Source organism: Nicotiana attenuata, unplaced genomic scaffold, assembly GCF_001879085.1.
Source record: "Nicotiana attenuata strain UT unplaced genomic scaffold, NIATTr2, whole genome shotgun sequence".
NCBI lineage: Eukaryota > Viridiplantae > Streptophyta > Magnoliopsida > Solanales > Solanaceae > Nicotiana > Nicotiana attenuata.
In genome coordinates, this window is record NW_017671628.1 from 105,321 (window position 1) to 131,252 (window position 25,932).

At 37.6% G+C, this 25,932-nt stretch overlaps 1 protein-coding gene across 5 annotated transcripts; it reads left to right on the plus strand.

Annotated features, from left to right (window-relative positions):
• The first annotated feature begins 2,505 nt into the window (after positions 1-2,505).
• LOC109209384 (protein GIGANTEA-like) lies at positions 2,506-25,135 on the plus strand. Of its 5 annotated transcripts, none has more exons than XM_019372643.1 (15): positions 2,506-2,710; positions 3,259-3,605; positions 11,906-11,977; positions 12,090-12,144; positions 12,253-12,437; positions 12,523-12,794; positions 14,421-14,476; positions 16,619-16,871; positions 16,948-17,098; positions 19,941-20,117; positions 20,239-21,771; positions 23,371-23,439; positions 23,812-24,030; positions 24,227-24,319; positions 24,434-25,135. In XM_019372643.1, the coding sequence occupies exons 2-15, from the start codon at positions 3,519-3,521 to the stop codon at positions 24,731-24,733; spliced, it is 3,522 nt and encodes a 1,173-aa protein (XP_019228188.1). In that variant the 5' UTR covers positions 2,506-2,710; positions 3,259-3,518; the 3' UTR covers positions 24,734-25,135. The 5 variants fall into 5 exon arrangements, with proteins under 5 accessions (XP_019228188.1, XP_019228190.1, XP_019228189.1 ...); XM_019372645.1 differs by having other exon boundaries at positions 16,631-16,871; XM_019372644.1 differs by having other exon boundaries at positions 3,328-3,605.
• The last annotated feature ends 797 nt before the right edge of the window (positions 25,136-25,932 follow it).

Below are 25,932 nucleotides of genomic sequence, written 5' to 3' on the forward strand. Positions count from 1 at the left end.
AAATACGCATTCGATCAAAAATCCAACCAAATCACCTCCGAATGACCTGAAATTTTGCACACACATCCCAAATCACCTAAGAAGCTACTACAACTCTCGGAATTCCATTCTGACCCTCGGATCAAAATCTCACCTATCAACCGGAATTCGCCAAAATTCTAACTTCGCCAATTCAAGCCTAGTTCTACACCGGACCTTCAAAACCGATTCCGATCGCACTCCTAAGTCACAAATCATCCCCCGAAGCTAACCGAATCACCGGAATTCACATCCGAGCCCTCTAACTCAATAGTCAACATCCGGTTGACTTTTCCATTACAAGCCTTCCTTAAAGAGACTAAGTGTCTCATTTCCTACCAAAACCAATCCAAATTAACCCTAACACACCAAATGCCGATAATTAAACATGAAGAGGCATAGAATGGGGAAAACGGGGCGGTAACTCTCGTGACGATGGGTCGGGTCGTCACAGTATCCCACGATAATAGAGGGGTATAGTGATGCAAATTAGATCACCGGTTCAACCGATTCTAAATAGTCGGTGGATGAGCGATGTCTTGGAAATCGTCCAAACAGATATGTATTGACCGCTCTACAGTGGAGGCTGAGTTTATAGCCTTAGACAAGGCCGGTGAAGAAGCTGAATGGCTCCGGAATTTCTTGGAAGATATTTCATATTGGCCCAAACCTTTGGCACCTATATATATACATTGTGATAGTCAAACGACAATAGGTAGGGCAGGGAGCGTTATGTATAACGGGAAATCTCGTCATATTCGACAGAGACACAATATCGTTAGACAACTACTCTCTAGTGGTGTTATCACAATTGACTACGTAAAGTCAAGAGATAATGTGTCAGATCCACTTACAAAAGGCCTATCTAGAGAGGCAGTTGAAAGATCATCAAGGGAATGGGGTTAAAGGCCTAGGACAAGTCATCATGGCGGTAACTCTACCTAGCAGACTGGAGATCCCAAGAGCTAGGTTCAAAGAGATCAAACAAAGTTATGAATGACGGTTCAACATTGTCAACTAACTCAACCCATTCTCGTGATGAAGACAATGTTCAAAAACGAGGTAAAGCATTAAGGCTTTTTTGATGAGTCAATAAAGCTTAAAGCTTTTTAATGATTTGCTAAGTCTGACAGGATATGACCAAATAGTGTGTCTTTAGGATTACACGTTTAGGAATGACCTATGTGAGTGTGAAGTGTAAGCCGCTTCAAGGAGAATGAAAGTAAAGGTCCATTATCTAAGCACTCATGAAACCAGGCGGTGTTCATGGCTGAAACGAACACAATCTTGAGAACCATAGATGGTTAAGGATTGATTGTGTGACTTATGTTGTCTAGGTATACAACAAAGCTCGACGGTTCAAAGATATCAAATCTACCGATTGACCGAGTATATCCGATATAAGTTCACTACGAAAAGTTCAAAGGGAAACCTACTTATCCAGATGCAATTAATTCTTGCTTGTAAAACACACACACGTCCGTGCATTCCTTTAAGTTTATAGCCATTCCCCATTCATGTGGGGGATTGTTGGGTTTGTTATTTAATAAATAATAACAAAAGAGGTGTGAATGGAAAATGGTGGGAAAAGAAATGGAGGGATGACCCGCGACTTGGTCCGGTCTAGCCCGTTTTTCTTTCCCGGATTAATTTAAATTCGTTTTAAATTTCCCGCAAAAATTTCCAACAGCCATGACTGTTCTGAAAGGTTGCAAACCTCTTTAGAGGGTCACACCTGTTCCAACAGTCATGACTATTTTGAAAGGTTGCAAACCTCTTCAGAAACATGACCAAGCTGGCTATAAATATACCTTCAAATCCCAGAATATTTACTTACGAAATTTTCTGAATCTTCTTCTTCTTCTTCTTCTGCACAAAATATTCCAGTGTGTTTTACGACCATCGAGTGGTTCGCCGATCACCAGAGATTTAGGTACCGATACACTGGTGAGTTAAATCGTTCTATCTCGGGAGAATATATTCCAAAACCTCGGGTACTTGAGGGGAATAATTTCCTTAACGAGTATTCAGTGGGCTCGATTTATTCCTATAACGTTTTTCCAGAATTTATTTTGAAGAAATTTACTGTTTTCGAAATTTAATTTCTACTAACTTTCTGTTTCTGTTTTCAGAAAAATTATTATTTAATTTACAGCAATACAGATAAATAACAGTAATAACTTTGGTATAGGGTTCAAATGAAACATACTCAAAATTAAATATTATAGTGAAAAATGAAATACAAGTTTAATGGCCTGATCTATTCTGCCTTAAGTAAAGTGCCACGACTCAGTGAATCATTGTCTAATCTCACACTAAAACTGTACCAGATATTTTAATTGTGGTTATTTTCTGTCAGAAGACTGTCATGATTAGTTATGAGACACATGCATGTCATGTCATGTCATGATGATACATTCATGTTACCATGACGCGGTTGAATGACATGCCACAGTATGGGCACCAAGGCGTGAAGGAAAATATCAAAGCCACGTATGCAAATCTCAAGGAAGAGGGAGAGCTCAGCTAAAGATCTCTTCTCTTCCTCTCTGTATCTCTCTCTTTCTTTCTCTCTCCTCACATTATTTTCTTTTCTCTCTCTTCTCCTCCACCCAAAAATCTGTAGAAACAATCTTCTTCAAATTCCTTACAAGATTTTCACGCACCCACTTTCAGAAAATTACCACTGCAGGTATTCCTTTTTTTCCCTTTAATTTTCTATTTATTCTGCTATTACTTTTTTTTATTTTCTTTTATATTTTTAGCTCCATATTTCTTGCTTTTGCCTCAGTTTATAATGGAATTGGTTAAAAAGTGTGAAAATTGATAAAAGGGGTACTGATAGTTCTGAACTTTATTTTGTTATTTCAGTGATTAGAGAGTTCAAGAAAAGCAATGTGACTCTATCTTAAATTGTGGTATCTGTTATTCAAGGTTCAATTTTGATGACTTAAGCTGCATATTCAAGAGAAAATATTTGATGTTATTAAGTTTATTCAATCATTTTTAAATTTTTATTAGAACTAAAACAGTTAGTAATCTGGAAATTTAATGCAGAATTATAGGATTCTTGAATTTTGCATTTAAATTGATAAAAGGGGTTATGAAAGTTCTGAACTTCTGTGATTGGTTTGATGAACTAATAGACCTTCTTTTTTAGCTCATGGAAGATACTTATTTCATTGTGCATCTGTCTAACAGTTTGAGGAACAATGTTTTTGTTTCGTTTTTGTTTTGCAGGACAAATAGTTGGCGGTAGTATCTGCTTACTATTTAATTAGTGAAATTTTACATTCCCATATTCTGCAGATTGTTTCAGTCAGTGATACCTTGAAGCTCTGGGGTGGTTTTGCAAGTTAGAAGTTCTGGACCATCCTTTGCTTTGGGATCCAAGAATGTTGAATTACAATCTGTGGATCCTTGATTGGTAGTGGTACTTTCTGGCCTTACTTGTGAGCAGCCTCTCATACCGTAAAAATTCTTGGATTAACAACAGTTATATGGCTGCTACATGCGAAAGGTGGATTGATGGCCTTCAATTCTCCTCATTATTTTGGCCTCCCCCTCAAGATGCACAGCAACGGAAGGTGTGATCATTTTCTCTCAACATTACAAGTCATTTATATATTTTTTCTATTGCTTTTGGTTTGGTTTACGTACTTTTTATCATACTTTTAGAGACCAGATATTTTGCTCTGTTGAGGCTTTTTCCTTTTCAGTTATTTGTTTTTTCATTTGTTTCTTTTTGATCCGCAACGTGTAGAATGCCCGCACTAGTATCCGAGAAACATTAGTTTTTGCCTGAAATATTTTCGCTATTTATTTTGTTATTTAAGGGGTGCTTAGACACACTTAAGTCGTAAAGCTACCTGCAATACAGGTTGGCGCTTCACCTTGCTTAGATGCCATTTTAGTAGTCACTAAGGTGCGCATTGTGCCGTACAGGTTGCGCGCTTCACCTTGCTTAGTCGCCATTTTAGTGTAGTCACTGAGGTGCACATTTGCGCAATACAGGTTGCGCGCTTCTCCTTACTTAGATGCAATTTTAGTGTAGTCACTGAGGTGCACATTTGCGCAATACAGGTTGCGCGCTTCTCCTTACTTAGATGCAATTTTAGTGTAGTCACTAAGATGCAGATTTGCTTCCATTGGTTCTTTCTTGAAGAGGGCATGTCTAAGCAATAATAATAGCTGGCAAAACCATATTGTCGAGGAGGCGAAAGGGGCTATGCGTAAATGAACTAGGAAAGAGCAACCAGGCCAGACAAGATTCCGGTGGAGTTTTGGAGGAGTGCGGGTAAGGCAGGTTTGGAGTGACTCACTGGCCTGTTTAATATCATTTTTAGGGCATCTAAGATGCCCGAAGAATGGAGGTGGAGTACGATGATCCCGCAGTACAAGAACAAGGGCGATATTCAAAACTGCAATAATTACAGTGTATCAAGCTGCTAAACTATACTATGAATGTGGGAGAGAGTGGTGGAGATGAGGGTGAGGAGGATAATATCTATATCCAAGAACCAGTTCGGATTCATGCTGGGGCGATCGACAACAGGAGTCATCCATCTCATAAGGAGGTTGGTTGAGCAGTATAGGAAGAGGAACTTCCATATGGTGTTCATCGATCCGGAGAAAACATACGACAAAGTCCCGAGGGAAGTTTTATGGAGATGCTTGGAGGCGAGAGGTATCCCGGTAGCATACATTAGGGCGATTAAGGATATGTATGATGGAGCAAAGACCATGGTTAGAGATGCGGGAGGTGACTCGGGATATTTTCCGATCATGATGGGGTTGCACTAGGGTTCAACTCTTTTAACCCGTTCTTATTCGCCTTGGAGATGGATGTATTGACGTGACACAACCAGGGGGAGGCACCATGGAGTATATTATTTGCCGATGAGATAGTGCTAATTGACGAGACGTAAGGTGGAGTTAACGCTAGGCTGGAGGTTTGGAGACAAAACCTTAGAAGCTAAAGGTTTCAGGTTGAGCAAGACTAAAACCGAATACATGGAGTGCAAGTTCAGTGGCATTACTCATGATGACGCAGTGGAAGTGAGGCTTGATTCACAAGTCATTTCCTAGAGGAATAGTTTCAAGTATCTTGGGTCAGTAATCCAAGGTAATGGGGAGACTGATGAGGATGTCACACACCATATTGCAGCAGGTTGGATGAAATGGAGGCTCGCTTATGATATCTTGTGTGATAAGAAGGTTCCACTAAGACTTAAAAGGCAAGTTCTACAAAGTAGTGGTTAGACCAACTTTGTTGTATGTGGCAGAGTGTTGGCTAGTTAAGCACGCGCATGTCCAGAGGATGAAAGTGGGGGAAATGAGGATGTTGAGATGGATGTGTGGACATACTAAGAGAGACAGGGTCAGGAATGAAGTTATTCGGGACAAGGTGGGGGTGGCCCCTGTGAAGGAATAGATGCGGGAAGTAAGACTGAGATTGTATAGACAAATGAAGAGGAGATACTCAGATGTCCCAGTAAGGAGAGGTGAGAAGTTGGACATGGTGGGTTTCGGGAGGGGTAGAGGAAAACCTAAGATTATAAGGGAGTGCTGATTAGGTAGGACATGGCGAATCTTTAGCTTACTGAGGACATGATCCTTGATAGAAGGTTGTGGAGGTCGAGAATTAGGGTAGAAAGTTAATAGGTAATATAGCGTCCGACCTTTCCATACCGATGGCTTAGTATTACTCTTGTTCTAGCTATCCTAGGATCCCTATTATAATCTGTTTTTGCTTCTGTTCCAGTTTGTTATTATCTTGTTGTTGCCTCTATTTCTTTTCATAATATTTTCCTGATTTGTTATTCATTTATTTACTGCTGGGACTGTGCTTACCTGAACCGAGGGTCTATCAGAAACAACCTCTCTACCTGCATAAGGTAGGGGTAAGGTCTGCTTACCTCTACCCTCCCCAGATCCCATTTGTGAGAATTCACTGGGTATATTATGTTGTTGTAAAGCCATATATAATTGTTAAGTGAATATATTTTTTTTTTGATAAGGTGAATTATTAATAATAAAAAATGTACCAAGAAGGTACACAAAGAGTACAAAACAGGGCAATTGTTAAGTGACTATATTAGTAATTAGGAATATGAAGTAAGAAATCTAGTTAAGATTGTTCGTAAGTTTGGATGAGAAATTTAAAGTTGTATCCTTACATATATACCAGAATGTAAAAGGATCCTCCTTAGTTTGATTTTATTACCTTTTCTAAAAAAAGTAATTTATTGACATCATTCATATATAGTATTTGCCTTCTTTTTCTGAAGTCCCTTTATTTCATAATTTTTTTTGCTTGTGCGCATGGTTTTTTTCCATGCATATATACAAAGTATAAACAAATAAATATTTTTTCCCTTATTGCGCCTTTGTTCACTAGCATGCTTCCATAGCGTTTTGCATGCAAAAGCTTGGCAAAACGTAGCACCTTTTCTACCCTTTTTGCCTTTGAGTAGGGATCAAAAGGTCCAGGGAGAAAAAAAAGACTAGCACTTTGGACCACGGAGCCAACATTGAAGATAAGGCTAGTATATGAAGTCCTCTCCTTGTGAGTGAGTGAATCTATAAAGCTTGCGCTTTGGGTTGATCCATTGTAGTTGAATCTTCTCGGCAAGCATTTCGCTAGGAAAGCAACGCAGGAAGCGGCGTTAGCAAATATTAACCTAATTAGAACAATATGTTCTTGGGAGACATGAAGCAAACTAAACCTCTCTAACGCATGCGCCTTCTCCATTAGGGTATGGGGCAGTGGAGCGTGACGGATCTCGAGCACAATTTATGGGGTCATGGGAGTCTAATAACATTTGCTCAGACCTTGTATATGTGTGTGTGTATATATATATATATATATATTAATATTAATTAAGGCATCCACTAAATATTTACAAATATGTGATTGTGAACCTAATTATTATTGAATATTAATTTGAGGTTGTTGCAGGAACCCATAAACCTCAATCCTGGTGCGCTTCTGTGAGTGGCCCTAGAGTTATTTTACATCTGATTTATAGGCCAAATGATACATTGCACCACATGTATTTTCGTGTTTGAATTTTTCCAATTTAATGAGATCGATTTTCCACCATTGCAGCACATGTTCTTGCACTTTTTCCTTCTCAGATAGAATGTGTGTTCCATTTCAGGACCAAACACTTCAAATCCAACTTTCTAGCATAGTGCGTGCAGTAGAAGGCAAAACCTGCGAATAAAGAACAAAATTAAATTTATGATAAACCCCTTAGAGAATTGTATTTCTCTTTCTCATTGTACTAGTTTCTGTTCACGTACGTGTATCCATACTAATCAGTACAAAGCTTTTTAAAATTCGTAAACTGAATTTATAATTACATTTTTCTACATCAATGTTGAAGGGTTAATTTAGTTTTTAAAGGGTTAATGTTGAAGGACAAATGTAAAAACTCTAAAGCAATGATAAGTTAATTTTATGGCAGATGCAAGAGAACTCTTCGTACACTCTAAAATTTGATCTCAAAGATATGTGATACTTGAATAAAAATGTTTCTGTGTATACCTGGTTTCTCATTTCTCGAGAGTAACTAAAGGGCTGCATTTGATTAGTGTGCAATATATGTACATGTACTAAAAGTATTCATTCAGTCTCTACATCTTCAAGCATCATTATTGTAGATTTTGAGAAAAAGAAAAGGCTTCTTGTATTTCTATATATGTTTACATCCCATGAGCAAGGGAATTTATACAAGCTCCTAACGCTAGTTAAGGAAATAAAATAAATCTTACAATTAATCCAGCTATCAAATCAAATCAGAATAAAATCAGATCTCCTAAATATAATCAAATCTCCTGAAATCATGCTAATCAACACTTCTAAATTAAGTTTCCTTGAATCATGCTAATCAACACTCCCCCTCAAGTTGGTACAAAGATGTCGCACATGCCTAACTTGCAACTCAAAGTATGGAAAGTTCACATGTTGAGACCTTTGGTAAACACATCAGCTAGCTGTTTTTCCGATGGCATATGAAACAAACTCAAGAGACCAGTTGTTACTTTTTCTTTAATGAAGTGTCGATCAATTTGTCATGCTGGACAGGATTATGAGCTATACTAATGGCAGCTTTATTGTCACAGTACAAGGAAAGTTTTCCTTTTTGATACAGTCTCAATTCCTGTAGTAGCTTTTGTAGCCAAAGCAGTTCGCAAACACCCTGGGCCATAGCTTTATATTCTGCCTCCACACTTGATCTAGCAACTATACTTTGCTTCTTGCTTCTCCAAGTTACCAAGTTTCCTCCTATGAGCGTACAGTAACCAGATGTTGATCTTCTGTCATCTAGAGATCCAGCCTAATCCGAGACTGTAAAGGCTTCTATTTGGAGGTGATCATGTTTGGAGAAAAGTAGACCTTTCCCTGGAGCAGACTTCAGATACCGCAAAATGTGAAAGACACTTGCATATGAGGATCTCGGGGATCATGCATGAACTTACTCACCAGGCTAACTGAATAGGCTATGTCTAGTCTAGTGTGGGAGAGATAAATGACTCTTCCAACGAGCCTCTGATATCTCTCCTTATCAACTGATTCTCCAACTCCACTTTGTAACTTGTGATTGCTTTCAATGGGCGATTTTGTGGATCTGCAACCTGTCATACCAGTTTCCTTCAAAAGATCCGGAATATACTTCCTTTGAGAAATAAAGATTCCTCTTTTGGATCTAGCAACCTCAATTCCCAAGAAGTACTGCAATTTTCCTAGATCTTTGATCTCAAATTCATGTGCCAACAACTTCTTCAATCGAGACATCTCCTTTTTGTCATCTCTTGTCATTACTATGTCATCAACATAAACTATGAGAAGAGTGAGTTTACCCGTTTGATGTCTTATGAAGAGGGTGTGATCAGCATTGCTTTGTTGGTAACCGAAGGAGATCATTGCTTTGCTGAATCTGTCAAACCAAGCTCTGCGGGATTGCTTCAGTCCGTATAAGGCTTTCTTCAATCTGCATACCTTTCCTTGACTCTATGCAGTATCAAATCCATGAGGAATCTCTGTATACACCTCTTCTTCTAAGTCTCCATGAAGAAATGCATTCTTCACATCAAACTGTTGCAAGTCCCAATCAAGATTAGTTGCACAAGATAAAAGAATTCTAACAATGTTCATCTTAGCAACAGGGGCAAATGTCTCTTGATAATCCACTCCATAAGTTTGAGTGAATCCCTTAGCCACCAATCTTGCTTTGAATCTTTCGATTGAGCCATCAACACAGTAAAGACCCATTTGTAGCTAACCAACTTCTTGTCTGGTGTGAAGTAACAAGTTCCCATGTCTCATTTTTTGACAAGACCTTCATTTCTTCAATCATAGCTTGCTTCCATTTAGGATCTACAAAAGCTTCTCTCCAATTATAGGGAATAGACACAGAAGAAATGGATAAGGCAAAGGCTCTATAGGAGGGAGACAAAATTAGATAAAGGGTGTTTGGTGGTGCAAGGTCTGACTCCTTTTCTGAGAGTAATAGGTTCATCTAACTCATTAGGAAATGTAGATAACTCACCAGTAGAAGAAGGTTCAGCTTCGATAGATTTGCATGATGGCTTCTTCTGCTATATTTTTCCTTGAGTAAGTTTTCAAATTAGGCCTATCCAAATGCCCAGTAGTCTCCCCTTGAATTCTTTCTCCAATTGCACTTTTCCCTATGACAATGTCATCAAGAGGTCCAGTAATGGAACTAGGTAGAATCACCTCTTACTCCTTACGGCTCTCCCCCTGAAGAGGCGATGAGGTAATACTGAAATAGGGCTCAGATTCTCGAAAGGTAACATCCATGCTAACAAAAGATCTCCTAGATGGAGGATGATAACATTTGTAACCTTTTTGTGTCGGAGAATACCCAATGAAAACACACTTTATAGCTCTAGGATCAAGTTTCCTAGAATTTCTAGTGTGGACAAAGCAAACACACCCAAAAACCTTTGGAAGAACAATATATTCATTCTTACCCTTTAAAGTTTCTAGAGGATTTTGAAAATTGAGGGGTTTAAGTGGCATTCTGTTGATAAGAAAGGCAGCCGCTAGAATAGCATCCCCCAGTAAGGTTTTGGTAGATGCATGGTGAACATAAGAGATCTTGCTACTTCTAATAGATGCCTACTTTTTCTTTCAGCGACCCCATTTTGTGCACTAGTGTAAGGACAACTAGTCTGATGGACTATCCATGGACTCCAAATAAGCACCAAATCTTTTATCCATGTATTCGCTGCCATTGTCAGTTCTTAAGATTTTTATTTTGGAATCAAACTGAGTACAAATCATCTTATGAAATATACCCAAGTCATCCTAGTACAACAATCAATGAAAGTAACAAGCCATCGACTACCAGACAAAGAAACAGTTTGGGTAGGACCCCATACATCAGAATGAATAGTCATAAACGGAGTTGTGCTTCTATTATCACTCACAGGTTTCTAGTATGCTTGGCATATTCACACACATCACAGTACAAAGATTCAAATCGAGTCCTTAAAAACAAATCGGGATATAACTTCTTCAAAACAAAGAATTATGGGTGTCCTAACCGTCTATGCCGTGCCGTTCTATTATTTCTTGGTTGACATCCTTACTTTCCCCAAAAAAGGCTTGACTAGAGTTTTGAATCCCATCTAATATATACAAGTCATTACGCAATCTACACTGCCAATCCTTTTCCCTGTTTGAAGATCCTGAAAAATATCTAATCGGGAAAGAACTCGATTTTACAGTTTAGAGCTTTGGTGATAGCACTAATAGATAAAAGATTGATAGGGAACTGAGGGACATGGAGCACGGATGATAGTTTAATATTAGGAGTACAAATGACAGAACTTGTTCCAGAGATAGGTATTAGAGAACCATTGGCTATTTTAACATTATCTCCTTTTGGAGACGGAGAATAGTTTTGAATGCCTTTAGAAGAGCCTCTCATGTGTCTATTTGCACCAGAATCGACAATCCAAGAATTAACTTATCAACAAAGGCACTACCTGATTGCACATGATTAGATGTGGCAACATTAGCGGAGTCAAGTTTGGCTAGGAGGCGACGGAGAAGTTGAATTTCATCCGAAGACAAGATTTCTCCAGAAATCGTCTCCTTGAATGTCTCCATGTTTCAGCCCAATCAGAAGGAAATCGGAAAGTTTGTGTTGCGGACAACTAACAAGAGAGAGAAAAGTCGACCTCTTTGATAAAAAAAGGAATCCTAGTGCTGCAAGGGAGATAACTCACCTAAAAAAGGCAGCAATGGCTCTGATACCGTGTAGATTTCGAGAAAAAGAGAAGGCTTCTTGTATTTCTGTTTTACATCCCACGAGCAAAAATTTATACAAAGCTCCTAATGCTAATTAAGGAAATAAAATAAATCTATACAATCAATCTAGCTATAAAATCAAATCAAATAAAATCAGAATAATGTCAGATCTCCTAAATATAATCAAATCTCCTGAAATCATGCTAATCAATACTCCTTGAATCATGCTAATCAACAATTATAATGGCTATTATTACTACCCCTATGTATTTATTATAAGATGCTTGAGTACAAAATTAAAAGAAAGTTTACTTTTTGATACAAAAATATTATATAAATAGTGTTTAAGTAAAGGGTAAAAAGGTCATTTAGATGGGTATTTTAGTAATTTAATCTTTCACTTTGGGTTTCACACTTATAATATAGTATGAGTATGCGCATTTTTTATGTATAGATTTGAATAGGTCATATGTGTGTTTATTGCATTATCATCTTGAATATTTAAATGTCTGTAGAAGGATATTTGTTTTTTTCTTTTGTTTGCTATCTTCTGATATTTGTATCTTCAGTCATAAAAGCCTTCTTGATTTTCTTTTGTAGGCTCAAATTACTGCCTATGTTGAGTACTTTGGTCAATTCACATCAGAACAATTTCCTGAAGATATATCTGAGGTATTTAGTCACATCAGAAACTATCCTCCCAACATCTCTCTCTTTCTTCATAATTTTCTCTACCTAGCTGAATGTGTTCAATCTTCCGGATTAATGTGTATTATCTTGGCAGCTGATACGGCACCGGTACCCATCCAAGGAAAATCGACTTTTTGACGATGTTTTAGGTATCATGATAACCATGCTTTAAGTTCAACATTAAGATTACTGCTCCCATCAATTTGTGAGGTTGATTGATTTTATCTGTCTTTTGATTAATTGCTTTTAATTTCCAGCAACTTTAGTTCTTCACCACCCAGAGCATGGCCATGCTGTAATTCTTCCAATTATTTCATGCATCATTGATGGAACACTGGACTATGACAAAAGTTGTCCGCCTTTTGCTTCTTTCATATCATTGGTTTGCCCAAGCAGTGAGGTACTCAGAATCTTGAACTATCAATTTGAAGGATTGAGCCATGTAAATACAATGGTCTTCCTAGCAAATGCATTCTACTTCTTGCTAAAGAGGAGTCTTCAAACTAATTCCTTGCTCATAAATGCAGAAGGAATATTCAGAACAGTGGGCTCTTGCATGTGGAGAGATTTTACGAATTTTGACACACTACAACCGCCCGATTTACAAAGTTGTGCAACAGGAAGGAGGAGCAGATAGAAGCAGTGGAGGAAGCCATGCTTCAACAAGTAAATCTGCTGATAGCGAACCTAGTTTTCCCTCTATGCACCACGAGAGGAAACCGCTGAGGCCGTTGTCTCCATGGATTACTGATATTCTGCTCGCCGCACCTCTAGGTATTAGAAGTGATTACTTCCGTTGGTAAGTGTGCAGTGTGTCAATGATGGTTGCATATGCCTCTACTTTTTCATTATATTTCAAATTCATCATATGATGAACGACTAATCACTAACAATAGTTAAAACCTAATATTACTTTCCTGTTCTTATTATTTCCAATGTTCCATGCTTCCGGACGCTTTCTTTAGAAGATTAATTGTGGCATTGAGTCCGTACTTGTTTATCTTAGTTGTGGATGAGCTAACTAATATTACATGGGATGAAGTCTCATGGTGTATGCTTTTCCATATGATATTGTGCTAAGTGATGAAACTAGCGAGTGTATCAAAGAAAAGCTTGAACTATTGAGAAGTACTCTAAAGTAAGGGTTTTGGATAAGTAAAAGTAAAACTGAATATATGCACGACAAGTTTTGGCAACATAAGAAAAGTGAAGTTGAGGTGAGATTAGACGGGGTTGCGGTGCCTAAGTGAAGTTGGCGTACTGATTTGAGTTGTTATAAATGACTCCATTTTTCTTCAATTAGTTGAAGTTCCTTGTTTACTATACTATTGGGCCTATCATATTAGCAATGTAGGACCACGAATTAACCCATTTTCTTTGGTCCAGTCATATATCCGAACTTTGAACCTTGTATCACCTTCTTTCTGGATCTCTCTTCCTCTAAGCTAACTGAAAATTTTGATAGCTCTTCCAGCTTTGTCTTCAACTGTAATCAATTTGAACAATCTGGCACCTCCATATGTCGTCGACCTCTCCATTTTCGCTGTTGTAATTGTGATCAAGTTTGGTTGGTTAAAAACTAGTTCGTTTTCTCGGTGTAATCCAAACCCTTTTAGCTGAGGCAAATGCTATGTATAATCTACGGGTTCAACTGAGCCCAACATTTTTACACACGTAGCATAGATATATATGTGAGAGATCACTAAAGTTTTTAACAAAATTTTTAAACAAATTTTAAAATCTGAAACTGCAAAAGGTGCATTGTATTTAGTAGTGAGAATATAAAGATTGAATGATCAAGTTTAAATCAAGGATCTCCCTATGCCTTTAATAGCTTTGCCATCGTCATCACAGATAAAACTTGGTATTTTCTGCTTTCTTTAGTGAGTAGTTTGCCCCTGAACAAGTTGGTTAAAGTTATAATCTTAAATCAACATCCGTATAATCTGTTGGAAAAAACCTTTATGGGACAAGTGAATGGATAATCTGCCCAAACTCCCAGCAAAACTGTCTTCTTCCTCAACCCGTGATTCTAGTGGTCCGGCAGCACAAGGGCTTCACTCATACGCCTATTTCCTATTTCAGTACGCTATCTACCTTTATTTTCATTGGAAATCAGAAAAGCAGCAGGGTGCTCCCAAGCTAGGCACCTTCAAGCCTGCTGACAGTCTCCATTTTTAACTGCCTTGTAAGCTACATGGGCTAGCCTACTCAATGATCAAAACATCCTACCAAACGTTTTATCTGGTTTTTGGTGCTTCTCAAGTTAAAGAACTTCAGGAACACTGTCACTCTGGCCTGAATCTTATCATGTTAAATTATGTTTTTAGGCTAATTCATAGACTTTTAGACACTGATGAGTATTAGGAAGTTATAACTACACTTTCCTGCTGTTGATGTAGAAAGGTGATTCACGTATATGTAGGTGTGGTGGTGTTATGGGGAAGTATGCTGCCGGAGAATTAAAGCCGCCATCAACTGGTATGTGCACTTCCTTTCTTGAAATATTTATGTCTAGGAATATTCTTGAAATATTTCTTGAACTAAAGCTGCCATCAACTGGTGTTAATACTTGCTGATAAGGTGTTTTAGGAATGTATCTCTTGAATGCTAGAAGTCTTCTTAGACCTTGCTAATAAAACCTGAGAATAGCTTGTTGACATTCTTTTAATTACCACATCTATTGTCATTGCCTCGTTAAATTGTCTCGTTATTCATGTTTAAGGAGCTTATTGGAAATTTAGTCTATATTGATTCCGGAGTTCTAGTTTACTGTTATGTTATCTCAGCATTATTTCTAAGTAGTCTCTTAATATATATCCTGGAGTCCAATAAGATGTCTCCTTTTCCGCTCTCTATGCTACTAGCATTGCTTCGTCAAGGTGACAACGCCTCAATTTTGTATCAATTCATATCAGATGTAAAAAGGCCCAAAAATTTACCAAAGTTTCAATAAACAGGCCTTGAACAGGAAAACACCAAGTCAATAGCTTTCTAGACACTGAAATCCCGTGTAATTTCACTCCATCGTCATTCTTCCCATGGAAGATATATTTGTAATGATATATAATGTCTTACTTTGGCACTTTTATTTTATTTTGATAACTATGATGATATGAGTTGAGCTAAATGAAAGGAATGAGGATTCATATCGCCGTCCCCAACTTGTTTGGGATTGAGGCGTAGTTGTTTTTGTTGTTGGTGTTATTGTGATGTTTTACGTTTACTTTCCATAGTCTTTACTCTCTAAGTCTTGCTTCATAGCTTTTACCTCTTGATAATCCCCTTGCTGGTTTTGCTGTTTAACACAATATCATTTTGTATAGTATTGATTAGTTCATTCATAACTAAGATAAAAATGAAGGGTTAAACGCAGGTCCATAGATGAGGCTTCTGAGAGAGTTTGCAAGCAACTTGCAAATAAAGTTTGCCTGGGACTGCTACTCAGAGTATAGCTAGATAACACCAGAAATAACTGAAAATGAATAGGTGGTGTCTCAAGCATGGTTCAATTGCAGTGATGATCGAAAATCCTGAAAAGTGATTGGAATAGTGACAAGATAGAGTTGGATGTAAGTTAGTAATCTATCAGAAAACCACCAAAAACCTACTGGAATTTTTTTAAAGTTAGATTGAGCAGTTTGTATGCCTCAGTTGACTCCAAAAGTGAAAGAGACTCCAATACAGATCATTGAAATTTGAAAATTTTCACCAGAAAGGAGACTGACTCATTCAGACTAGGGTTCCATAGTTGGAAGGATGTGTGAGATCAAAGCCTGAGTCAATCACCAAGAAGCCAGAAAATTGGACTGAAGCTTGTAGGATAGGATACACGTGCGATGTCAGGAGAGTGTGGCATCAGATTTTCTGAGCCAAACATGACTTAGCTTCAAGTGACTGCACAGCTTCTCAGGTTCTGTTCGTATTCCTGGTCCAATAGCTGGTGTTAGTTTATATGCACAACACTTACAAAAGTAAGAAGATCCTGGACATATCGGTGATTGCTGGAAAACCATGTTGACGATCTTTTTCTCTCTTACACGTCACTGGTGACCGCACAGCTCATAGCTAGAGTTTAGTTCTCACATTTGTTCTGAGACCATATGAAAAGTATGAGAGAATTGCAAGGATATATGACACGAATGTGTTACGCATGAATCCTTTAACAGCCACACTTCACATTTTGTATATTCACATTTGCTCGATATGGGAGACTTACACTTGCAACTCTGTATAACACTGTGTAACTTTTCACATTTTAGTTATATCTAAAACAGTTACCTGATTAATGGGGCATGTAGAACAGTCCTTTTCTCCTTCCTGTTTATTGGAGGCCACACTTGCTTCCCGTCTCCAGTTATCCTTGTGACACAAGATATCAGGTACCTCATAGAGAGAAGGGTACAACCAATTTCTTGGTAGAAAATTTAACCTCTTTCCATATATGAAAGTTCACCGTGCCGGTTGTATGAATTATTATTTATGTTTCATAATATATTTTCATTCTTTCTTTGCAATTTTTTTTTGTATCCATCCTATTACACCAATAAATTTACTTTTATGTGATAGTATTCCAAAAGAATGTTCATATTTTAGAATTGTGATATACTTTATTGACTCTAGATTTTATCGTAGCTTCTTCTCGTGGCTCTGGAAAGCATCCTCAGTTAATCCCTTCAACTCCGAGGTGGGCAGTTGCTAATGGTGCTGGTGTTATTTTAAGTGTTTGTGATGAGGAAGTTGCTCGTTATGAGACTGCTACCTTGACTGCAGTGGCCGTCCCTGCTCTTCTGCTTCCACCTCCCACAACACCCATGGATGAGCATCTTGTTGCAGGGCTACCAGCACTTGAGCCGTATGCACGATTGTTTCATCGGTAAGAGCATTGGTCAGCTTATCTTTTAGGGCTTTTGGTATAGGAAAGTTACTTTTAACTTGTGTTTCTGGACTAGGTACTATGCAATTGCTACTCCAAGTGCGACCCAGAGGCTTCTTCTTGGACTTTTAGAAGCTCCACCGTCATGGGCTCCAGATGCACTTGATGCTGCTGTTCAACTAGTGGAACTTCTTCGAGCAGCTGAAGATTATGCTTCTGGCTTGCGGGTATGTTATAAAATTTCAAACAGAGTAGTTTGAACAAGCTCTTGGTGAGTATTTGAATGTGTTGGTCATCTTTATCATTTACTCAGCTTTTCTTTTGAGGTTTCTATGTACAGTATGCTGACACTTTTGAACTATCATGATCTATTGGGCACACGATTGAACTGTTTACGTTATGAATTGAGTGGTGTTACAACTTAAGTACAATGTGATGTTTCTACCAGCATCATTAATCTTCTATACATGTCACCATTCTAGTTCAGGTTTATACACTTCATGCAAATCTAGACTTTTCTTAGCTTCACTAACTTCCATAAAAATTATGGAGACAACTTCAGTTTTGAATCGATTCTGCAAAGGATTCTTGTTTTTCTAGGTTTACAAGAGGTGGGTAAATCCCATCCTAGTTGATCTTTTATTTTACTCTACTCCCCTATAGCATAAACACCTTAGACTCACCAAAGTTGGTAGTGCTTTAGCTTACACACGAAAATTTCTAAGCTGATCTATGATGATATGAGCGGTGCTTGAGGAAGAACCTAGAATTGACGAGATAATGGTCAGAGTCGAGAAGGCATTGCAGGGTTGTTTCCAAATTTTAAAAGGGGCCATTCTTTTTGGAACATACCAGAAAGGAAATAGGTTTACATAAACTGGAATAAAGGGAGTTTTGAGCTAAGCAAGAGGCTCAAGGGGAAAATGAACTTGAAGCTTCTTAGCTAATTGCTTAAGCTTTTAGATGAGATGATCACACAATTTGATAATGCAAACATAGTCCCGCGTTCAAGTGCCGCCACCCTATTATGAAAAAGTATTTCTACATGCTTTGCCCCCCAAAAAAAAAAAAAATCAAAGCATGCAAGTGAGGGACTTGTTGAAGGCATAATTGAGTAAATAGAAGTGTATCCTCTCTACTAACTTAAGCTTTTAAATAAAGTGACCATACAGTTGAGGAGGTGTCTGGAATTTGGACAAGAGAATTGTTTGAAAAAAATGGAAGAATTTTTGGAAAAAAGTGTTTGGGTAAAGTCTTTTAAAAAAAAAATGGCAGAGAAGTGCGGCACTTTTTGAATCAGTAAATCTTTTTCGACTTTCAAAACATCTCACAAAACTTTATCAAAGTACAATTATCGATTGGCCTTTGGATGGTCCCACCACCCTTAATGGTATATTAGCAGTAACGGTTCTGATGTTTGAGTTGTTTGTCCTAACACAGTAAGGGACTGAACTCAGAGGTTCATTTTAGTAGAAGTTATTTATCAAAAAGAAGAAACAAAGTGAAATCAGAAGGTTAAGGTCCTGGTATTTGCTCCACCCTTGTTTTTTACACACTCATTAAGAGAGGGAAAACAAATACTATGTGGAAAAAATTTAACTTAAACTTCCAATTTTGCCCTCAATGAAAAGCTTTTATAGCCACACAAATAAATGTTTTGTTTAGGACCACAAGTTTCAAAATTCTTAATTTCTTTCTTAAACTCCTGCCCAATCAAATAGGTTCATATAAATTGGATCGGAGGGAGTATTAGTTTACTATTCCAACTTCATTTTCGAGCATTTCAGAGGAAACAAATAGCTCTGTTCACAAACAAATAGCTCTGTTCACCTTTTTCCTATTTTTTCCCTTTTTCTTGTTTGCCTTACTACCTCTTCCTTTCCCTACTTCCCAGAGCCTATAGCTATGAGGCTTCGAATTCATGTTTCAAGGGCTAGATGCTAGTTATGGAGGTTTCTTGAAGTTACCTGAGGCTCGGTAAAGCCCCAAGTCAGATTTGAATACCTGCAATTTCTAGATCAATATCAGCCTCAGCTAATAGGTCATTTTTGTAAACTTGGAGTGTCAAGAATTTTAAATTGGTGCTTCGGCTCCAAAAGTTTTTGAAAAAGATCAGTGAAGACAAGGGTCGTGACATCAGGCTCTTCTTGCAGACTAATGTTCCTTTGGCAGTCTTTATCTGGAGGATGTTCAGTACCCAAAGAATAACCAATGAATGAGGATTCATTGTATTTAATTTCAAAAAAGCAATGGTTTACTGACTGTTGAATCTCTACACAGAAGATTAAGATGAATTTATTCTTCTTTTTAGTTTTTGGTGTAAATAAGAATACATTGATGACCAGGATTCAATCAATAGAAGTCTTAGACTCCTTATGACAAGAACAAGGATGTTTTGTTTTTGTTTTTGTCATAGCTCTTCATGATGTACATTCTGGCTCCCAGCACAAATTTTGTTCTGATGATTTAATAACAATATTAGATATGTTATTCAAAAAAAAAAATTTACTTAGAGCTCAGAATTAAATAGTGCCATGAACAATATTTGATTGCTGAACTTGGAGGATCAGAAATACTGTATTGTTTTATTTATAGGCCGAATATTCGAGTCTCTGTTTTCAAGGCTCATTGCCTTGTATCCATCATTTGACAGTCTTTTCGTCTACCATAATTTCTTTAGATCCTTGCCATGTAGGATGGTCCAAGGTATACCAAACAGACTCTATATTTTGTGGTAAAATTCTGTCACATCCCTTAATCCTGCATCCAAAAGGGGGGTTGCACCATGATGTGCGGACATTACATGATATTGTTTCCGTTCTTTCATCTCTTCAAGTCATTGCTTAATATGCCTACTGTCTTTAGATGCATCACATAGAGCCATTTTGTAATGACTGACCTTCTTGCACATTGCCAGTTTTTAAATTCTTTTTCTCAGCTTTTTATGAAGTCCTTTGCATAAATTATGAACTCTTGTATGTTGGAACTACATATCAAATCCTAGGATAGCTGATTTAATACTCCACTAACTGAAGTTCGTCCTGTCTTAATTGTTATTGTTTTATGAAGCTTCCTAGGAATTGGATGCATTTGCATTTCTTGCGTGCAATTGGAATTGCAATGTCCATGAGAGCAGGCATTGCTGCAGATACTGCAGCTGCTTTACTTTTCCGAATACTTTCACAACCTGCTCTGCTCTTTCCTCCATTAAGACAAGTTGAAGGAACTGAAGTTCAACACGAACAGGTATATCCACTTGAATGTATTATTTGTGATAAAATTCCATTCTTTCTGCAGAATTCTTGAAATTTATCCAGTAGTTGTTTGTGATAGTGACTACCTATCACTAATGAATTTTGTTCTTCAGAGAGAAGTGCCTGCAGCAGAAGCCACAGTTGAAGCCACTGCACAAGGGATTGCATCAATGCTTTGTGCACATGGGCCTGAGGTTGAATGGAGAATATGTACCATATGGGAAGCTGCATATGGCTTGATTCCTTTAAGTTCATCAGCTGTTGATCTTCCTGAAATTATAGTTGCGACCCCTCTGCAACCGCCCAATTTATCGTGGAACCTGTATATACCACTACTTAAGGTTCTTGAGTATCTTCCTCGTGGGAGTCCATCTGAAACTTGTCTCATGAAAATATTTGCTGCTACAGTTGAAGCAATTCTTCAGAGAACGTTCCCACCTGAGCCCTCCACAGAAGAAATCAGGAAAACCAGATATGTTTTTGGCTCTGCCTCCAAAAACCTTGCCGTGGCAGAATTGCGAACAATGGTTCATTCATTATTCTTGGAGTCATGTTCTTCTGTAGAGCTTTCTTCTCGCCTTCTTTTTGTTGTCTTAACTGTATGCGTCAGTCATGAAGCAAAAACAAATGGGAGCAGAAGACCTGTAGGGAAAGATTTTTACCGACCTAGTGAAATGGGGATAGACTCACTGGAAACCAGTGGAAAACAAAAAGAAAAAGTAACTAAGAAAGTGAAAAAGCAAGGACCTGTTTCAACGTTTGATTCTTATGTTCTTGCTGCTGTCTGTGCTCTTTCATTTGAACTTAAGCTCTTCCCTTTGATTTCAAGAGGGACTAATTATTCAGATCCAAAAACCATCCTCGATGCTACAAAGTGTGCCAATGATTCGTCTATTGAGTTAAGAAACGGGATTCAGTCTGCTGTCTGTCATACTCGGAGGATATTGGCAATTCTGGAGGCGCTTTTCTCTTTGAAACCATCGTCTGTTGGCACTTCTTGGAGTTACAGCTCAAATGAGATAGTTGCTGCAGCTATGGTAGCGGCTCATATTTCTGATCTGTTTAGACGTTCCAAGGCTTGCATGCAGGCTCTTTCGATCTTAATACGATGTAAGTGGGATAATGAAATCCACTCCAGAGCGTCTTCACTATATAACCTCATTGATATTCATAGCAAAGTTGTTGCATCAATTGTCGACAAGGCCGAACCATTGGAAGCACACCTAATACCTGCACCTGTTCTTAAGAAAAGAAGCTCGTGCTTTAATGGGAAAAAACATAATAAATATAGCAATTGTAATTGCTTAACTGCAGAACAGTCATTGTTGCTCGAGTGCAAAGACTCAACTGACTGTAAGACTTTAACTATGAATGAGAAAGTTCTGCACTCAAGCGAGGTTGTACAATGCACCACCGGTAAAGGGATCGCAAGTTTCCCTATAGATGCTTCAGATTTGGCCAACTTTCTAACAATGGACAGGCATATAGGATTTAATTGCAATGCACCAGATCTTATAAAGTCGGTACTCGCGGAGAAACAAGAACTATGTTTTTCTGTTATCTCATTGCTGTGGCACAAGTTAATTGCATCACCTGAAACACAACCGAGTGCAGAAAGCACTTCCGCTCAGCAGGGATGGAGACAGGTATCTACCACATTACTTCATAATATTGATTATATAGTGTAGCAATTGAAATAAAACATACCTGAAAGCATATTTATGGTTAGTGCAATGCCAGAGCTTGTTATCACATGGTGTTTTTGAACTTGGCTATCCCACGACCATTTTCGCTTGGAGTTCCAAATAGTTGGTCGGCCCGTAGTTTTGGCATCAAAAATTTGAAGACAGTGTGAAGAGTATAGGCAAACCATAAAATCTGACCTTATCAGAAGAAAAAAAGAGTGTAGGCAACCCACAGTGCCGCATTTTAAGGAGATCATTAACCCTAGAAGCTTGGAAAATGTGTTTGAATTTCCTTCTTTATGTGTTTTAATGCTACATTCTTTTCCTCCCCCTCACCCCCTTCCGCATGGAGCTTTCTTGATAGGAAGATTCTATTTGCAATCTGTTGGCTGTAAACTGTAACAGTTTTGAGAGGCAATTGAAACTTCTAGGAACCTAGAACTTGTTTATGCTTTGGGGAGAAGTTCTACTCTTTCCACTCTCATGGTTTGACAAAAGGAAGTGGAGGAAGAACGGGTGGAGAAATAACTTACTTGGCCCACCAATTTTTTCTCCTCAATCCTCTCATATTCTTTCCTTGTAGCTTTCCTTTCTATCTTTTCCCTAGTTTTCAAGCATAGGTAAGATCATGTTAAGGTAAATGGAGAATAATAGTAGATGATGAACTCCAACTCTATTGTCGGGCAAAGTTGTAAGAGCAAAATATGGAGTGTCGAAAATACTTAAGGAAAGAACAATGATTTCAAGACAACTAAGGATGCAAGGTCTATCTTTATAAGGAGGTATAAAATATTTTAATTAGCATTGGGGGGGGAGGGAGTTGATGTTATACCAAGAAAATTAAAGATGATGTTTTATGTCTGAGTTACAATTGTTTATAGCACCAAAGTGCTTATCAATTTTTCTGTACATTTCTCCCTTAAAAAACAATAAGAGACATCTAGTGAACTAAGTAAAATTTTGGTTAGAAACATCGGCTTCCATGAAATTAGTACCTTGCCATTTTTTTTTTTTTGTGTGTGTGAGACATTTCCCTATAGATATTATTAACATATGTTACACTGAAGTATATTAATTTGCAAGTCTGAAGAATTCAAATTCATCAAACAATTCAAATGCAAAACTATAATTTAGTATTTTCCTACTAAATGAGTAATTTAATTCTCCGTGACTATATTCTATGTCCAACCAAACCATCTCTTCTAGAAAGGGATGACGGATGGAAAGATAGTTCCCCAGTTATCTACTCAAAAGATCGTTGCGAGTGAAACTCGTCCTCCATTTCATACCTCAGTGCGGTGCCTATGGTACAAAACATGGTTCTAGTATTATGTCTTCCACTATTATGACTTACAAAATACTATTTTAAATTCCCTATTTGGGTTTGGACATGAATTTCACTTGGAAAGAAAGTTGAGATTTTGTGGGTGAAAATCATTATGTGCACTAGTACATTCAAATTTATTTATACTTATTCAGAGTAGCTTTTACCAAAAAGCAGCTTTTGCAATAGTACCTTCTACAATATAAGTTGCTTATTAGCTTTCACATGTTTTACAGGTCGTTGACGCACTATGCAACGTCGTATCAGCATTGCCTGCAAAAGCTGCAACAGCCATTGTTCTTCAGGTCCAGATTTCGCTTTTTTTGAACTCGATGATAACAAGAATATGAACTTTTCTTTTGAAAGATCCGTTAGATTCTTCACTATTTCTCTCAAAAACGAGAAAAACAGAAAATGAACTTTTTTTCTTGCAGCTGATTTTAAGCTCAATTTCTGTTAATTGAATCCATAAGGCTTTCACAGATGTACATGCTTTCAAATTTTGTATTTATGTCCATAATTTGTGGCCACGTGTTTATAGAAGATATACATTTTAGATGTTCTTTGGTATGGGGTACTTCTCTGCCTTGTGAAGTTTCTGACTTGCATCTTTAATCATCTTGTATCTTTTTCACCATATATTTTTAGTCACTTTCCTTGCTTCGTTTGCTTGTCAGGCGGACAAGGAATTGCAACCATGGATTGCCAAAGATGATGATCTTGGTCAGAATATGTGGAGGATAAACCAACGAATAGTGAAATTGATTGCCGAACTAATGAGGAATCATGATACACCAGAATCTTTGGTAATTCTGGCTAGCGCACCGGACCTCCTTTTACGGGCCACAGATGGGATGCTTGTCGACGGAGAAGCATGCACCTTACCACAGCTAGAGGTAATAACATCTTCGGCTCAAACATTTATCATTTCTCATTGAAGTAAATATTTGATTCAGTAAGCGAGGACTTTACGTATACTCTGAAGTTCCAAGTAATATGTTGTGTCCGAATGACAATTAATTGATCATCATATTCTATTTCCTTTTTTTTCTTAATAAACTTGCATGCTTGCAATTAAATACTATCAAGCAGCTTCTGGAAGTGACAGCTAGAGCAGTACAACCAGTGCTTGAGTGGGGAGAATCTGGATTGGCAATTGCTGACGGCCTCTCAAACTTGTTAAAGGTAATATCTGTCCTAAGTGACTAAAATGATAAGTACCACATTTCTTATCACTTTTAGAATGAGATATACTTAAGGTAACAACACTTACTAGAGTCCTTTGTCAATACATTTCAGTGTCGCTTACCGGCCACAGTTTGTTGTATTTCTCATCCAAGTGCTCTCGTACGTGCTCTCAGCACGTCAGTTCTTCGTGTCATCATGCATGCTGGTTCAATAAAATCTAGTACTAAACGAGCAGATGTAAACGGAATCCACGGTCCTGCATATAAGTACTTAAGCATTGGCCTTATTGATTGGCGAGCGGATATTGAAAAGTGTTTGACGTGGGAAGCTAACAGCCGAATTGAAAATGGGATGTGTACTAAATTTCTTGATATGGCTGCTAAGGAATTAGGCTGTACTATATGCATATGATCTAACTTAATATAATGGAGGCCTATATTAGTTATCTTCCCATGCTTTGCCACATGAAATTCACAAGATTAGAAAGTGACTATCTATTGGCATGAGGATATGGAGAAAGGGCAGAAACATATAGAATGAATGAGCTTTAGTTACACAGTCAGGAAATGAGATTAGTGTCCTTCCGCACATCCATTATTTGGTGTACGTTGGAAATATAGGTAGTCCTTCTCTGGTTGTATTTTTTTATTTTGGTTCAGTTTATGTTTGATGTACACCTGAATATGAACTTTATTGTAAAAATAGGATCCGTAATTGGTTTAATATTCAGTGTGACCAAAAAAAAAAGGAGTGGCTCCGCTTTGGGACCTAAGTCACCTCCTTGTAATAATCATGTCTGGTTTCTTGATAGTTTATTCAGCAAGTTGATGGTCTTTCTTATTTCAACCTTAGGGTAAATAATAAATATATCTCCTACTTACAAGCAATATACTAAAAAGTGGAGAATCTAGGACATAATATGATTTTTTTTAGGACATAATTAGGTTGGGGAAAGTTTCAAATTCTCATAATTTTCCTCCATCTTGACCTAAGTGAATACAAATGAAAATGATGGTTTTACTACAAATTTGATTGTGAAACACATTATTTTGCTGTTTTTTCCCCCTCTTTTCTCCCCTTTTAACTAGTAGTAAAGAGTGGGAGCTGGTTTTAACACTAGGTACAAGTTTGCACTTCAGAAGTAGTAATACGTCACAATCCTAATGAAAATCAAACACACAATTTATAATGATAACTAACATACCTTCCCGTCAAGACGTGCTCTAGTTACTTGCTAGACATAGATTTTTTATTTTTCAAAAATTTGACTTTATTTTGTCTGACTTCTAAATGTAAAAATTGCACGGGGCGCCCTATTTGGGCGCCCCTTTTTAACCTGTAGCCGCTTTGTCTTTTTGTTTGCATCCTTACCCACTTTTTAAAAAACTTTAGCTTCCCTTTATAACTGGGAAACTTTAGCACTAGAGCTGAAGTTTCCGGGTTACTAAACAAAAACTTCAACTCCAGAGCTGAAGTTTTTATTTTATAACTAGCAAACTTCAGCTCTAGAGCTGAAATTTTTGGGTTACTAAACAAAAACTTCAGCTCTAGAGCTGAAGTTTTTATTTTATAACTGACACTGAAGTTTTTATTTTATAACTTGTAAAACT

Coding starts and splice junctions, on each gene's coding strand:
- LOC109209384 (XM_019372643.1), top strand. CDS start 3,519: ATGGCTGCTACATGCGAAAGGTGGATTGATGGCCTTCAATTCTCCTCA. Junction 11,978..12,089: donor TTCCTGAAGATATATCTGAG/GTATTTAGTCAC, acceptor TTATCTTGGCAG/CTGATACGGCACCGGTACCC. Junction 24,320..24,433: donor GCCTCTCAAACTTGTTAAAG/GTAATATCTGTC, acceptor AATACATTTCAG/TGTCGCTTACCGGCCACAGT.